At 40.0% G+C, this 17,195-nt stretch overlaps 1 protein-coding gene across 3 annotated transcripts; it reads left to right on the forward strand.

Moving 5' to 3' along the window:
* The first annotated feature begins 472 nt into the window (after positions 1-472).
* Positions 473-16,780, forward strand: tmem68 (transmembrane protein 68). 3 transcript variants are annotated; one of them, XR_005072128.1, is made up of 10 exons: positions 473-638; positions 1,195-1,330; positions 3,974-4,147; positions 9,130-9,229; positions 10,344-10,511; positions 11,087-11,280; positions 11,907-11,967; positions 12,242-12,381; positions 12,780-12,953; positions 13,110-16,780. XR_005072128.1 is itself a non-coding variant. In XM_037084014.1 (9 exons), the coding sequence occupies exons 2-9, from the start codon at positions 1,271-1,273 to the stop codon at positions 12,882-12,884; spliced, it is 1,002 nt and encodes a 333-aa protein (XP_036939909.1). In that variant the 5' UTR covers positions 474-638; positions 1,195-1,270; the 3' UTR covers positions 12,885-16,780. The 3 variants fall into 3 exon arrangements, 1 of the variants encoding a protein (XP_036939909.1); XR_005072129.1 differs by having other exon boundaries at positions 15,850-16,780; XM_037084014.1 differs by having other exon boundaries at positions 474-638; positions 12,780-16,780.
* Positions 16,781-17,195: the final 415 nt, after the last annotated feature.

Below are 17,195 nucleotides of genomic sequence, written 5' to 3' on the forward strand. Positions count from 1 at the left end.
CAAACTGAGTCTATTTTTTAAAATCTAAATTCCATATGATATGTGTAGGGCATAATTCACATTTTTATTTGGTCCCACTCTTCACATGAGCATACTTTCTCCAATTTGATTTTAAGTTGTGCTACTTTACAAAGGTTTGTAGCAATTATCTTTTCTAGAGACCAAATGATTTGGCTTTGCAATCAATATCTAAGAAACAACAAAATAATGTTCAATATTTTATAACATTTTGCTCACTTTAGGTGACCCTTTTCTATTTATTTCATCGGACTTATAAGAATACTCTAGGGCTCGTTATCCTATTCTTTATCATTATTATGTCTTATGTTGAAATCTTCCCTCCCCATATCCCCCCAAAGTCGCTCTTGGCAAAGTGTCGTCTCCCTCAGGTTTTTCCTGTCTGAGGTTTCATTTTTATTTTTGCGCTTTTAACTTGAAGGTCATGCGTCAAACAGGAAGTTTGGTTTAATGTCGCTGCTGCTGAGTGGAACGCATCAACCGGCACAGTTGTTTCCAGTGACACCGAATCCTCTTAACACCTGATTGTGTCACACTCAAAGCGTTCCGACGCAAGGACTGTTGTGCTATAGTGTTACATTAAATGTACAGTGGCATCTTTGTAATGGCGCTGCTCTGAGGTAACCTTATTCCTGTTTTTCTCTGGTTATTGTGGGCGACGCTGGCTGTTGACTAGCTGGCAGCTCGTGTATTCTCTATTTCTGTTCATTTAACGTTAGCTTACTGTTTGACCGCAGCGACTGGCTTCAGTTATTATTAACATTTTTATAATCGCACTTATAGTTAGCTAATGTGTTCGCCGGTCTATTCTTCTTAGCTAGGGGGTAACCTTATTCCAAACGCTAAAGTTACCCCCCTTTAATTCATACCAACATCGTATGGTTGATGTCATATTATTCAGTGCAACATACATGGCTGGTGTCAAGAATGCATTGCCGTTCAGATAGCGACACTACTTTGTCTAAACCTTACTTACCATGTAAGGTTAGCTGTTCGACAAATCATTGTCACTGACACAACGATCGAAACCCTTCAAGTGTACCTGTTTGCCGGACAGACAGCTGTCACGCTACCGTACTTAATTGGACTGCAGTATATCAAGGACATATCCTCCTGTTCATGCATACATTGAGCTATTAAACTAAGAATGTGGTGTTTTCCTCTCCTTTACGACAGCTGTATGTTGCAGCGGTGTGAGGCTGTCTGACTGACTGGTCCTGAGTTCCATCTTCTGGTCTGTCAGCAGAGCAGCATGTCAGACAGTGTGAACCAGTCCTGTCTGATGGGAGCCGAGGACACTGTCTCCTTCCTGGTATGAACCCTGTCCAGCCTGTAGACATTTTCTTTAAGTGATGAATGCTTGCTCTTCACTGGAAATTCACTTGTTATAATTAGCATACTGTAGCTTTAATATTTGTTACACATGCATTTACACATGTGGGAAGTTACGCATTGTGTGAGTGACTCAGTTCACGGTGTGGACATGGCATTGACCCAAACTGTAACCTTAATCTGTCAGACACATTTGTTCAGAATATTAACACTTCCTACTGCAAAACAGACAACATAGTGGTTATTCAGAACATATTAAGCAAAGCTTATGGCAAACAGAATTTCTTAAGCATGCTGGGTGACATGCTACACAGCTCCCACCTAGCTGGTTAGCTGTCCCAGAGTTCCTCTGGTGTTCGGGAAGTTGACCCCGTCCTTGGAACTTTATAGTTGGACCCTTGGTGGTTTCTGGAGGTTAAGTAGAGGTTTCGGCCAGGCCTAGGCCCCTGATTTACTGTTAGATTGGGCCAGGGGTGGGTAGGGTGCAGGCCAGTCACGGTGGAGCAATACCACCCCATTCCTGTTGACCAGCTACATCGTGTACACAACATCACACAGTCTCTGGCTGGCATCCTCAATGATCTGTATTACTGCACATGGCTACTTTTTCATCCTTTAAATTTCCCTTTTATTTAGGAAGTCCTTCCAATAATCAGACTACAGCAGTCTACAAAGTAAAAGCTGCATCTTTTCAACATCTGTACCCCAATACATAAATATTACCAATGTAAAACATTAGTCCATCTGCAGGGCCTTTCACATTTATTGTTATCTACGATAATATTATTTTCACATGACGACTTTAAGGCATCCATTGACTCTGCTGCACACACCGCAAAATTGACAGTGCCTGCTCATTATTAGTAATTGTTGTGAGGCAGAAGTCCTGGCCGGCGTGCATCTCGTCCAGTTTGTACTTCCCAGCAAGGTCATAAAATTTGACATGTCACCCTTCCCCAGACATACCTCCTACATAAACAGCGTTAGCCTAGCATCCACCCACAATTCAAAGCATGGGAGCAACGTCGCAACCTAAATGTATTGTTCAGCTGAGGCCGGACAATCAACGATCAGCATAAGCTGTGAATCTCGATTATGCTCTATTTCTGCATCAATGCAGAATCTTCAACGTCTCTCTGCCTCCCAGAGCCAGTCTCGTTGCTGGCAGCATATCAGGATAGCTAATTTGATGCCCCTGGTTCTGAGGGTGCAGCGGTGAAATCTGGGCTCGTGATGATCACTTGGCCTCAAAGTTCTGACTCTGGTTGCTGTGTAGCTCCTTTGGAACACCAAAGAGCAGAGCATGTCTTTATCTAGGCACTCAGCAGTGGTAAGGGTACTTTTTTCAGGGACTGCATAGGCCTCACCCCCAAATTCCACCAGATTCATGTTCAGTCTGTCTCCGATCCGCCACAGCAGCAGAGCTAATAGGTTTCACTCTTGTCTATGTGTGTAATTCCACTGGCTCCGCTGCATTACGTATCCATTGCAGCTCCGGCAGTCCAGATCCTTACGCAGCCCAGAGACCCAGCTGTGAGCCGACGAGGTTTGTGTGTTTAACATGGGAAAGTACAGCTGGCAATCCGGAAACCGCTGCAATTTTCCAGCATTTTGGGTTCTGACCAAATGACAAGAAAGAGCCAGCAAATCACGATAATAATGATAATACATTTCATTTGTATAGCGCCTTTCAGGGTACCCAAGGACACTTAACAAAGTGGAACAAACAAAACAAAGAATAAATGTATAAACAAAAAAAAATACATATAAGATAAAGAAACTGAAAAGTTGATTTGGTGCACTGTAGCAGGGCAGCCACCTTGTAGCAGACGATGGTATAGCATCATTCAGCGGCTCCCTGAGAGCCCAACAATGTGCTTTTTTTTTAACAGCTGATGGTAATACCATATACCACAGGAAATTTGGGGGAAAGTTTAACGGTATCAAAAACTGAATACTACCCACCCTAGAGTGTGATAAGCTCTTCTTTCTCTTGTAACATTGCTGCCCCTCTTGTATCTTTCTTCTGACACTACTGTAGCAGGCTTACCCCTGGTCTACATTGCATGCCTGTTTAATGTTGAAGGAGCAGGAACGTGGGAGGGAGAAAGAGAAAGAAATAGAGTTCACAGGGGGAAAAAAACTGCCCTTCACCTGTTGTGTTGTATTATCTTCATGTCTGTGACATATTCTGCAGATACAGACATTAACACTGTACTGAAAAGCTGGTATGATGTCTACAGGTCATTCTCAGGTGTTTTTTTTGAGAACTGCGTGCGTGCAGTGTGCTTGCTCTAAACCATTAATATAGATGCCAAAATATAAAAAGCAGGATGTTCAGCTCTCGCAGGCAGTGTCTAACATGCATCACTGGTGGTTACATTACTTCAGCTTATGGCCACAAACACACTGTCTCAAGCAAGCTGGGAAACTCCATCCCCCTACCACAAACATGCTAAATTCTTGAGTTATGGCCAGCCGCCAAAAAGAGGTTTTGTAACATCTGAATAACTAACTCTAACTGACAGAATTTCATGGAAAGCCCTCAAATAGTTCTTCAGATGTTTCAGTCTGGACCAGTGTCGTGGATTTAATGTTTGGCCTTTTCTGTTTTGGTCTACAGGTGTGTGTGTTTCATGCGTGGGAGGAATGGGCCGGCCTTGGTCAGATGGAGGACTATCTGAGTGTTTTGGAGTACCTGCTGTGGGTCTTCACCCCTCTGGCTGTCGTCTTCATCTTGCCCTTCCTCATCGTCATCCTCCTTTACCTCTCTATACTCTTCCTTCATGTCTATAAGGTAGGCAAACACTATGGATTTTCCGCTGTCTGTGAACCACAGTGATATAATCTACCAGATTTTACAAGCACTCACAAATGATTCAAAATACCATCCTAGTTTTACTTATAGCACAAGTGCTTGTGCGATAGTATGTCAGCTACACCTGTCTGACCTGTCTGACCAGATAGCTTACACAATGGCTAACAAGTAAACAGCAGGAACATGTGTGCACTTGAGTCTGCAAAGTTCTGGTCTCTGTTGTCGGGCTGATTTTATACCATGGTTACTAGCCAAATATAAATGTGAGTGCCTTTTTGTGTGTTTTGGGATCAAAATATAACATTTTTCATAAGCAGTAACTCTGTTTCCCTGGCAACACCTGAGAGTTTGACCAATAGTTGAAACATTCATTACAGTCCCATAAGGTTCTTATGCAATGGAAGCGTTGACTACTCCAATAAATAGACGGACCTTAGATGTGACTTAGCAACGGGAGATAAACTAGTCCACTCAGTGCATTGAATCCTTAGTCTAAGCTGTTAGCCAGATAGCTAACATTATGCTACCAATATTCAAAGTTAATAACACTCCGTATGGTTTAGAAAACAGTAGATATAATTTTACAGCATATTCAACAAGAGGACAAGCTAGCTAAGCTGCCATGTCCCTGTCCACAAATAAAAAAACATTTTCATGAACAACAGAGTGTCCGGCTGCCGCATGGAAGTGACTTAAATAGTGAGCGTGATGTGGGAGGATCGCCTGATACAGTGTGTTGGAGGGACAGTGTAGCAGCTGTAGTGAGGAGTAAACACACATACACACAAGTCAGTTTTACCAGCTTTTTAAAATCAAACCGGGTTACTCACCATTTTCTGAGTTATCAGTCAGCTTGATCGTAGGCTTCCTGTTTCAGCTTGTGTGATACACGCGCCACCCTGTGATGTTCTTTGTGTTGTAAATACATAATAATTGTATGTTTTTTCTATGTTTTTATCTTTTTTTTATATTTTGATATTATATTTTCAAATTATTTTTTCATTTCAAGCCTTAAGATGTCTGCAGCCAGCAGATGCCAATGTCGATCATTTTATGGCGCATTCATTTAGGAAAGTAAACAAGCATTTTCATTGGAATGAAGTTAAATTCACACCTTCCAGCCAGTCAGAATCGATTGTTCATCCAGACTATGGTATAATATTAAGATATAACGTAACATTGATCAGAAATACAAGCTAGAAATGATCAATGTGCTAAATGCCTCTTTTAGGAATGGAATATTTACACATGTGCACAGAGAACCATTTTTAGTAACCATCACTCCTGTGGTCCGCTTACACATTTTCTTTGCTGAGCCAAGTTTGTCATGATAAATTCAAACTGATTATTATGAAATATTTGCGCAATCATGTTAGTACAGCTGAAAAATGTGATGATTAGTGGAGTATCTGGCACATCAGCATCTGTGGTTTGATTATTGTATCAAAATGGCCAGAAAAAAAAACCTTTTAATCTGAATCTCATCAGTCTATACTTGCTCTGAGAGATGAAGGCTGTTCCATGTGAGAAATGGCTAAGAAACCAAACACCTCATATAACCATGTGTACTCCTTCTGGCTCTAACCAGAAATGCCACAGTACTGCAGAAAATACAGGTTTCGGTATCAGCGAGTATGTGAGTCTATGCACCGATCTGATACCATGTCATTTAGAAACGGGACAATGTTACTTTCCAGTTAACTCTCTAAGCTCTGCCTAATGTTACACAATGGAAATCAACACTCCTTCCCTTCTCTAAAAGCAACACAGAAAGATGCACCATGCTGCCCCTGGAAGCTACTGTTTTTAGAGTGGCGAAGAATAAGTTGATTTCACGTGAGTCAGACGGAGTTGGCAGCACATCAGTATTTTACGCTGGATAACCAGTAAACCACCAGTTATACCTTATGAAGCACTGAAGACACAAACTTGATGAGACAGTGAAGGAACACGTGCAGGCAGTCAGCTTTGCTACTGACATCTGGACGTCTGATGTGTGCCTGTGCATGTCTGTGCTGAGTCTGCATGCTGCGTGGACTTTTAAGGGTATGATTCATTGCTAGAGTTATTTAAGTTGCTGTTGTACTTCTGGTTTAACCTGTTCTATTTAAAAAGTGGCTGCACATTTACAGTTTTTAAAGAAATTGCTATTCATTCCTAAATTTCTTTCATTTGTTCTTTTCTGCTTATGTCTGACTATTAAAATAGATATTAAAAGAATGTTGTATGGCAGTCATTCTCTGCAAGGTTTTACCTGAGCCAGGCCATATAACAATGATAGCAATTATATCACATCCACACAAGATTAATATTATATTCAGCTGTTAAAAGAGAAAAAAAAAAAAAACATGCACTGGTGTCGGATCACTACTCAGTACTGGCCAACACCCAAAGCCCAGGTACCAGAGTCAGAACATCTTCCCTGGTGCAAAACTGAGCAACAGGACAAGTACATCAGTGCTTCAGTTTGAGAAACAGATGCCTCACAGGCTCTCAACTCACAGCTTCATTCAATGGTAACCACAAGACACAAGTCTCAGCATCAATACTGAAGAGGCGACTCTAGGAAGCCACCAAAGAAAAAGTCACACAGACAGCAGACAGTGGATACAAATGGGAAAATCCAGTACGGACAGACAAATCTAGCTTTGTGGTGTTTGGATTACATATGAGAACATTTGTGAAAGGCTGGAGGTGTGCTTGACTAGGCCTGTCACGATAACAAACTTTGCCGGACGATAAATTGTCCCAGAAATTATTGCGATAAACGATAATATTGTCGTTTTGAGACCATTTTTCAACTAATATAATGATAATGGCATAATAATGCAAGTACACCCTTTCAAAGACCAATAAACGTTTATTTCTAAAGAATATTTAACATTGGAATTGGAATGTGAAGAAGACATTTTAGATATCTAAAATGAATAAACTTAGCAACCAGAAACAATAAATAAAAAGGACTCTCAGTTTCTCTTAGCAAAAATTGCACTTAAATTACACACAACCAAAATTAATAACCCTCATTCTTTAGTATGTCATCTTTCACGTGTTCTCCTAAGCAATTTGTACTGGCTGTGAATGTTTGAAGCATTTATCGAAATGCCGGCTTTTCACCATTTTGCACTGTCCTGTTTGTCTTTTGTTTGTTGACTAAATGCCCCAGTGATTGTGGACTGTCGGGAAGACAGAGACGGCCCCTCTGTAGCTTTAGTTGTAGTTTGATGATTATGCTTTAGGTGCAGATGCATGTTTGTTGTATTGTCGCTTTTAGTTGCTACTGTTTTGCAACAAATGTAACAAACAAAATCGAGCTCATTTTTATTTATCATATGATTAACTGATTTATTGATTATTGTGACAGGCCTATGCTTGACACCATCTGTCGAGCTTGGTGCAACACTAATCAAATCCTGTGGACGGTGTTTGGTTAGAGCCAACTTCATCTTAAAGCAGGATAATGACCCAAAGCACAACTCCAGACTAAACAAGAACTATTTAGGGAAGATGCAGTCAGCTGGTGTTATATCTATAATGGAGGGAGCATCATCACCCCAAAAAGTTCTTTTGTGCGCAGCTTGTCCAAATGGTTCAAAAGAAATGCCCGTCAAGCCAATCCAACCTGTTGGGAGTTCCTTCAGGAAGCATGGAGTGAAAACTGACAGAGCTGTCCCCAAACATTTGAGTGGTAGTGTAACAGTGATTGATTATCTATAGCTGTTGATGGAATATAGCTCACATGTTGTCTGTGCTTGGTATAACTACAGTGGCCATTTGTCAAAAAACATAAGTCAAACTTTAAATCAAACTTCAAAATGCGATTCAAAGAGCTGCTGCTGCACTGGGTGCTTGTGCCAATCAGAGTTTCTTTAACTTTCATGTTTTATTTTTCCAAAAACCAAGCAAGCAAAAAAAAAAAAAAGATTAAAGGAATCTTCATGCCTCTCCTGCTCTGGTGAACAGCCAGATAAAAACAAAGATATAAATAAACTAAACAGCTAGAATAATCAAACAAAAATAATTACACAACAGTTTGTTTACTGCTGTGTACATTTCTTAATTTTCTGCCCACGTTCTGTCTCTCCGTCCATGTATGCCAGCTACCTGAAGTGATGTTTGGCTACAGGTTGAATTTTTGAATTTGGTATATTTGAAACTGTGACCCAACAAACTAGCCTTATTAAGCTGGTGGAGGTCAGGTTAAGTTTCTTGTCCATGAAACATTTCTGGAGCTTTACAGCAAAACAGTGTAGCTAGTGAAGTAGCTGGGGCCTGGTCCTGTGTTATCCCAGTGTCCAGAGGCACCAAAGCCTTTCTGAAGTAAAAGACGTTGTTGATGAAGGCTCTCAGTCATCCAGGTCATGGTAATTCTAAGGGCTATATTGTAGCTGAACTCCTGTCCAGTTCAACTGAAACAAGTCCAGTTGCCTACAATACATCACTTACATTTGAAAAGACGTTATTTACACCCACGATCTGCAGTGCATCAGAGCTCGTCCAACCTCTTCAGATGGGGTGTATGCTTAGTTGTACAGTGGGTATTTCGGCTCATGGGGGGGGTGTAAATGGCTTCTTCTCAAAGCAATTTGCAAACCTCCAGAGACATGGAACAGACCAGAGGAGCTGTATGGAGCCATTTTATGTTATATTTAAGATCTTAAAATGAAACCTCACCACAAACCAGACAGATCAGCAGGGGGGTGCGTAGCTGGTAATGGAATTTTCTTTTTAGCTAACTTTGAGTATGTGGGAATGATAACGAGCTCCTGCAAGCCTGACCAGATCTGACAGTCATGTCCAATCACACGTGTTAAAATGAAGATTAAAGAATGGTTGATATTAGAAATAAAGCTTATGGGCAAAACCATTGAAAAAAACACTCCGGTTGTTAGTTACCGGTTGTTGCTGTCCTGCTCTGAGTCACTCCAAACCTTCTCTTTTGTCATGTTTTCTTCTATCAGAGGAAGAATCAGCTAAAGGAGGCTTACAGCAACAACCTGTGGGATGGCGCCAGGAAGACCCTGGCTACTCTGTGGGATGGACATGGAGCCATATGGCATGGTAAGACCTGATAGGCTTTATTTATCTGTGGCTTCCTCTCCATCCTGTCCACAGGTGAAGTGTTGCTGGAGTTTGCATAATTGAAAATCATGAACATCAACTCGAGTAACATGCCTAATGCCCTAATACCCTAATGTTCCACTTTAAAAGATGCAGTAAATCATAATCAGTCAGTAATATTATTATCATTATTATTACCAAGTTTACAGTTGGATATCTGGTAAGCCAGTAATGAGGAAAAGACTAAAAAGGAAAAAGTTATTACTGACACTTAAGTAGAAAGACATATGTGTAAGGAATTGTTCAAAACAGATGGTATGGCTGATTGCTACAATATAGTCTCAACATGATGAAGTCAGCCCAACATTTAATCATGTAGTCAGTCAGTTTCAATTGACCATAGATGTGAACTTCCCTGCAGGAACAGTGGTTACTTAGAAATAGCAGGACGCCCCTGATCCTGTTCATTCAGATAGCATTTATGCAAGTGCTATCACCATATAAGGAAACAAAAAGGGGTTACACCTTTGCTTTTCCTACTTTGACAAGTTGAAATTTCTGAAGTGAAAACCGCCACTGTGACTTATATTTTGATTTATTACAAATAATGAATTTCTTAATTTTAGACAATAAGTTTAAAACGTTCCATTATAGCAGGAATATTTTTATACAGTATGTGTATATATATTATATGTATATGTATATGTATATATATAATCGTTAATTTTTACATATACCTGTCCTGTAATCAAACACAAGCATGAAACACCTTCTGTAATACACTCAATGCACAATATCATTATTATTATTATGTAACACCTTTCTTAACAAGGTTACAAGGTATTTGCACTGTTTTTTTGTTGCATTGTTTAAAGGTGTTTCTGTATGTTTGGGTTGTCTGTACTCAGTTGTGTTTTTCACTTTGCAGCTTCTTGGTGTGTGCGTACATGCTTGTGTGTGTTTGTATGGTCAAACTGGTCAACTTTTCCCTCATTTGCTTGTGTTTTGTATATTTGCCAACCAAACCCTTCTGTATATTTGCATGTTCTAAATAAGCTTATGATGGAATGTATGTTTGTCATGTATGTCTAATGTGCTTTGGTCTGTGTACCAGGCTATGAGATTCATGGGATGGAGAAGATCCCTGACAAAGGACCAGCACTGATAGTGTATTATCATGGAGCCATTCCCATCGATTACTATTACTTTCTGGCCAATGTTATCATCCAGAAGGGACGGACCTGCCACTCGGTCGCTGACCACTTCCTCTTCAAGATCCCAGGTAGGAACACTGTTATAAACACTGACCTTGTTATGTTTGTAGGCTTTATTTCTATGCTTCTTTTTTGACCACCATTTCAGTGACTTTGTGTAAATGCAGTTGCATTCCGTTGCAGTTGAGGTTAAAAGGCTAACATAAGGCTAGAGACAAACTACATTGCGGTCCCATGACTGAAACTTCACCAAGCTCCCACACGCTTGTTTGTAAATTGATTTGTCGTTGTATTTTTATTTTTATTTTATCAGGAAAATTCCCATTGAGATTCAGAATCTCTTTTTGCAAAGGAGTACAGGCCAAAACAGCAATGTGCACGTTGGAAATCTGTTGTTGTATGTCGTATTCATCTTCACCGTCATCTTACATTTTTAATCGCAGCTGTGGTCATGTGTTCGTTTCTTTCTCGTGATATCTCAGGAAAGCCTTGTAGGAATTTGAGAATTTAAGAATGAACTGATTAGATTTTGGTCAGTGATCAGTGGTCACTGCAACCTCATAAAACACGTTTTGCCATGAAACTTTTCTTCTCCCCTCGACTCTGTTTCCTTACTCTGTCTCATCCCGACCTGTTCCTCCAGGTTTCAAATTACTGTGTGAGGTATTCAGTGTGATCCATGGCCCTCAGGAGGAGTGTGTGCGGGCTCTGAAGAACGGCCACTTGCTGGGGATTTCTCCAGGAGGAGTACGGGAAGCTCTGTTCAGTGATGAGACCTACCCTCTTCTCTGGGGTAAACGCAGAGGCTTCGCCCAGGTTGCCATCGACTCTCAAGTGGTGCGTTGGTTACTTTACTGCTTAATTTCCAAATACACTTGCAGATAGAAATGTGCAATTTCTATATATTTTTAAAATGCTTTTAGAAGCATTAACAGACTTACCATCACTTACCGTCATGGTCAGTCAATGCACAGGCCGCGGATACTGGATTTCTTTCTTACATTTGTCAGAACATTTGACATTGAGTCAGTGATAAAAGTTTAGATTATAGATTAGAGACTATAAAAAAAAATGCTTCTAGAATAATTTACCAACCCTACTTTAAATAGCTAAGTGTGTCATGTGGTTATGACAAATCTGCAGTATTAGTATAACTCTTTCACCATGTTCAAATCTTCTTCAATACATTGATACATTGAGTGTTTCTCACAGCATGTGTTGGTCGTTCTGATTAATCGTAAATAGTCATTTACGTTTAAGGTCGTTCTCAATAATCGTTAATAGTAAACTTAATTGATTCTTGTTACTTCGACTCTTTCAGTCAAATAACGAAGTCCTTTAATGCACTGCCTACACTTGCACTGTATATGACCTTTACATGTGTTATTGTCCTTATTAGCGTCCTGCAGTGTAGAAAGCTCGCCACTCTAATCTGTCTCTCTCTTGCTCTCTCTTTCTTTCAGCCAGTTATTCCAATGTTTACTCAGAATGTGCGGGAAGGCTTCAGATCTCTGGGAACACTCAGTAAGTGTAGAGAAAGTTCAAATCACAAGAGATAGCATCACTTATCTGATGGTACCATTTAGGGGGACACACACAGCACAGGACACTCCACAGTAGAATGATTTGATTGTTTGTATGGGTCTGTGATGTTAACAAGAAGAGAGAAATGGAATATCACCAAGGGGAGTGTGCTGCTGAGTATGAATCTGATGGTAACCTGTTGGTGTCTTATCTCAATCCTCTGTCGATGTTTCTCCCAGTGACGTGCTCTCCCTCTCCGTCTCTTTCTATCCAGGACTTTACCGCTGGTTGTATGAGAGGTTTCGTTTCCCTGCTGCTCCTGTTTACGGCGGCTTTCCTGTGAAATTTCGAACCTTCCTTGGCGATCCCATCCCATATGACCCCAACATAAATGCAGCAGAGCTGGCAGAGAAAGTGAGTGAGCTAAAGCTATTGTACTTCTGAGAATTCCTTTCAGTCTTCAGTCAGGTGAGAGTGGAACAGAGAGCTGTTGTGCCTTTGCCTGTCCAAGCCTGGGTTTCTTTGAGGGTGTGAGTGGAACTGGTTTATATGTAGCGCCAGTGAAGGTTAAGAATTTTGGAGTATTGAAGGCAGTGAGGGAGCATCAGTTCTTTCTCTTTGCTTATAAAATAATTATTAAATAGAATTCCAACTTTTACCACTGACATGTCATAATCTGATGGGCCCTAAACTGCAGCATACTGCACCAGGCTTTGGTTAAATTCGAGGGGTGTCCTGCAGGATGTTTGCAGTAATGTGAGCGTCAGTCATTCAAGTATTGTGCCGCTGACGGTGTTTTTTTTGCTCTGCAGGTGCAGCAGGCGGTCCAGTCGCTGATAGACCAGCACCAGAAGATCCCAGGGAACATACTGAGAGCTTTGTTGGAGAGATTTCACACCAAACACAAAGACCATTAGCATCGACAACTGAGACAGACTGTCCAGAGCCAGAGGTCACATTGGCTCAGATGGCTGCAGTGTGCACAGGTTTGGTGCCCATGTTAATATGTTGGAATATTTGCACAGCTTTCTTCACTGTCCCAAACACCACTGACTGCAGCCACTGAGGTTCCTTTTACAAAAATGTTCTTTGTATTGCACGTGTCCGATATGTGCTCTGTTCTGTACTGTGCTCATTCCCAGGGTGAATCGGTTTGAAGTTCCTGCAGTCGTTGGACGTTACAATAAGCAGACCTCAAAAAGCATTAATGAAAAGGAAATTATTTGTCCAGCATAGACTTGTACAATATCTTCTTTCTCGTCGTCTGATATCCTTTGTCTTGATGAGTTATAGTATGATCAGTTAATTTGTAACATATGGCCAGAATTGTAGTGACATTAATTAAATTAACTAATGTTCTCAACAGAAGATAGCAAATCAGTTTGATTTAATATAACACAGTCACAAGCTGCCTCACAAGTAAGATAACAACTAAACCATAAAAACAGTTAAAGGGAGGAAAAGTCCAACATAAATATGAACAAATACCAGCATACAGATTCCAACACTAGATGGCAGCAGGTGAGACAATTTTGCTGAATAAGTTTTCAGTTGCTTTTTAAAAACATCAACAGAGACTGCACAGCGTCCGTCTGTAGGAGGAGCATTCCACAGTGTTGGGGCCATCACTTCATAGGCAGGTGCTTGACTGTATAAGGCTCTGTATGTGAAGACAAGAACTTTGAAATGAATCCTGAACAGAGAGTTAAGAAACAACAGTGTCCATCCTGTCTCCTCATACCGCTTTGTACCTAAATAGATGATGGTCTGATAGCCCCTCTAGTTTCTACTGGCAGACGTTAAAAGCTACAAGTTGGCCATTTGGTTTAATAAGTAAATAAACAGTCACAACATGTCAAATATTCTTACTGAAAAGAAAAAATACAACTATACACCGTCTGAATTCAAGTTTTTCTGTTTTACCGAACTAAGATGAGCTTAGCTATCTCAACTCATCGTAAAACAAACTTAAAGCCCTCTTTGTCCCCTGCAGCGTCACGCCTCCAGAGCCAAAGCTAACTACAGCTACAAGTTTCAGTCCCGTGTGACGAGCATCAGCAAGTTATGCAGCCTTCCACTTCTGGCCATTTCTTCCAATTTGCACCTTTAAAGATATACTGTAGATAGATGTGGGGTGATTGGTCAGTTGAACTTCTGGTTAGATGTAATTGGTCTATCTCAGTTTAAATATATGGAATTTATGTCTTTGTTGAAAGTTGCAATAGAACTACAGTTAGTTCTTAAATTGCAGGAACTACACAGACCATTGCTTATAATGATTTACTGTAAGAGCACTTTGAGTTTACACATCTTAAGTTTCACTTGATTGAAGCAAACAATGGAACACACACTCAGTCCTTGGCTAGAGGAATAGATCTTGTCTCATCAGGCAGACTAGTCAGAGCTGAACCCAGTTTGATTTGACCCACTATAAAAGGCTTTTTCATTTTGATTCATCAATTCGAGTTTCATGTGTCGTAGTTGTCTCGGAAACATACAGGGACGATGATCTAAGGTCACAGGAGTGTGACAGCAGGGTGTTGATGAGATTAACTTGTGCATAGAGTTCCACGGCTACAATAGAAAACAGCAGTCTTCATTATAGAGATTACACAGTGCTCGTAATATTCGTTCTCCTCACCCTACAGAACCTTCTGACTGTCTGAGCCTAGCACACTGCCTGCAGCTGCACCTGCAGATATGATGATAATTCCAAAATAATTTAATTGAAATTAATGGAATCACATGTACATGGCCATGTTATGAATGATTCTACATCCAAGATAGACTGGAAGGCTTCAAATTCTACTTGGTTTTGTGTCATAATGGTTGTCATTGTCTGTTGCAAGAGCAAAAACGTTGTCATGAGTCCATTAGTTGATCACCACAAAATTAATTCACAAGATTGGACACACAAAATATTTGTAGACATTACTTGGTTGAAGAGGATATACATTTTACATTATTTCTTTGGCATGTCAATATTTCTTTGGCAAGTAGACAAGTAATCAATTACTTGCGAAAAACATTAACTTAAAAAATCAGTCATGAAGAAGAGGGTTCGGTAAAATTCATTCTGAATTCGGACTTTAAACTGAGAAAGAAAGAAAAATCTGAATTTTGACTTCAATCCTAGAACAAATTCAGACTTAAATCTCACAATTGTGAGGAAAGAAGTCAGTACAGACATTGAACTCTAAGTTATAAGAAAACAAATATCTGATTTCTGAGGAAAAACAACTCGCACTGCAAATACATTCTTCATATAGTCCCTAATCCTCTTCTGTAAATAGGTATAACCCTTTCAAAGCTGAGGGATGCAGTAGATGCCTTAAATCAGTCAGTCAAACACCACAGGTGACTGACAAACTAGGACTAAAGTCAGACTGCATTAAGTAAAGTTCATAAAAACAAAGTGAAATGATTGAGAACAACAAAATGTGTAAATTACATTCATAGAAGAGGTTAAAAAAAAAGTGTTAAATGTATGCTGCTCTCACATAATATGTCAGGCTGACAGGTAAAAGAGAAAAGTTGCCTAAAGGTCTTTTGCACTGCGGATAAATCTAAGGTACAGACATTCAAGCAGGGAGGTATAATATAGTAAAAATAAGTTTCAAAATGAACAGGAAGAAGCCAACAGGCATCTGATGTGAACAGTGTGAAGTCGTGTGTTGTCCCTCCGGCCTTGAGACGTGACCTCACTTTATCTTATTTTCAGGGAAAGAGCAGATTTGATGATGAGACCTAGTCAAACATAAGTCAACGTGTCTGTGTGTGTAATGTCTATGACCTGCCTTTTCCCCCACAAACCTTCATTTGAAGCACATTGCCATTATTATGCAAGACTATAGTTGAATAGTTGTTATTTTTGTACTGCAGATGCTGTTTTGGGAGCATAATCTTCACCCGATCATTTTTATAGCATTCTCCACCACAGACACCGAACAAATCTCAACAAAACACACGTCACTTCACATTATGAGTTCTGCTGGAGACCTACAGCACTGAAACACTCAGCTGAAGGAAAGGCAAATAGAAATGATGCATAAGCATCTTGAACTAAATGATCTATGCCAGAATACCTTTGAATTCATTCTTAGGCTGTGTGTGTGTGTGTGTGTGTGTGTGTGCGTGTGTGTGCGTGTGCATGTGCGTGTGTGTGCAAGTGTTTCTGGGAACAGACCAAAACTGAGCCTTTCACCATGTGACAGATACTTTCAGTGACTGCTCATAGAACCATCAGTATCGTCACACTGTAATATTTAGCATATCAGTACAAATACTTATCTATCACTTAATTTGTGCAAACTTTATATGTGTATATTAAAAATGATGTAATATGATCATTTTGTTTCATTCCTGGATCTTCAGTGCTTTATCAACAGTGTTGTAAACTAATCATGCACAAATTATGGTTTGGAAATGAAGTGTTCTAGTCTTTGTCTGTATCTCTTACTAAGTATGAGTTTGTAAATATTGTGATTCTACAAATTTCACACATAATCTTCAGAGTGTCACTGCCAACTCAAATGTTTTTATTTTTAAAGCAGCCTTTGTGTGTGTGTGTGTGTGTGTGTGTGTGCGCGCGCGTGCGTGTGTGTGTGTGTGTGCGTGCGCATGTATGTGTGTTTTAATGGTGTCTATCTGGATGCTTTTACTTCTGTGAACTGGTTGCCTTTTTCCATCTTGATGTTGTTACTTTGGAGATTGTGTAACATGTATTTTTAAATTGTGTTAATATAACATAAATGTTGCACTTTTAAATATTGAGATCAACCGCGAAATGTTATTAAATCTATTTTTATTTAGCTGTTTCATGTGAATTTCTTTATCCAGTGATAAACAGAGGCAACAGATCAGACTACGTTCTGACCTGTCCTGACCATCCTGACATTACTGGTCTGTGCACATTATTTGTCAATCTGGGTGCATGTGTTTCTGTCCAGCTATCACCTCCAAGGGCTTAATAAGGATTTTAACATACATAAGAAACAAGATAACAAGTGTCATGGCTTCGTAATGAGGATCTCCCACAGGCTGCTATTTATGATGCTCTGTACTTTTAAGTGCATCTAGGTTAGTAAAAGTGTTTATCAAAAAAGCTTCTCCATTCTTGCTCACCTGTTTCCTCTGCTGGAGATTTTTTCACAAGTAGGTCATCCTATTCAAAGACAAAGTTTCTGTCTCTCCCAAACCTTGGGGTGACATAGTTTTACATTTCAAAA

The sequence above is a fragment of the Acanthopagrus latus genome, chromosome 21 (assembly GCF_904848185.1).
Source record: "Acanthopagrus latus isolate v.2019 chromosome 21, fAcaLat1.1, whole genome shotgun sequence".
Classification (NCBI taxonomy): domain Eukaryota; kingdom Metazoa; phylum Chordata; class Actinopteri; order Spariformes; family Sparidae; genus Acanthopagrus; species Acanthopagrus latus.

Coding starts and splice junctions, on each gene's coding strand:
- tmem68 (XM_037084014.1), top strand. CDS start 1,271: ATGTCAGACAGTGTGAACCAGTCCTGTCTGATGGGAGCCGAGGACACT. Junction 1,331..3,973: donor AGGACACTGTCTCCTTCCTG/GTATGAACCCTG, acceptor TTTGGTCTACAG/GTGTGTGTGTTTCATGCGTG. Junction 9,230..10,343: donor ACATGGAGCCATATGGCATG/GTAAGACCTGAT, acceptor TCTGTGTACCAG/GCTATGAGATTCATGGGATG.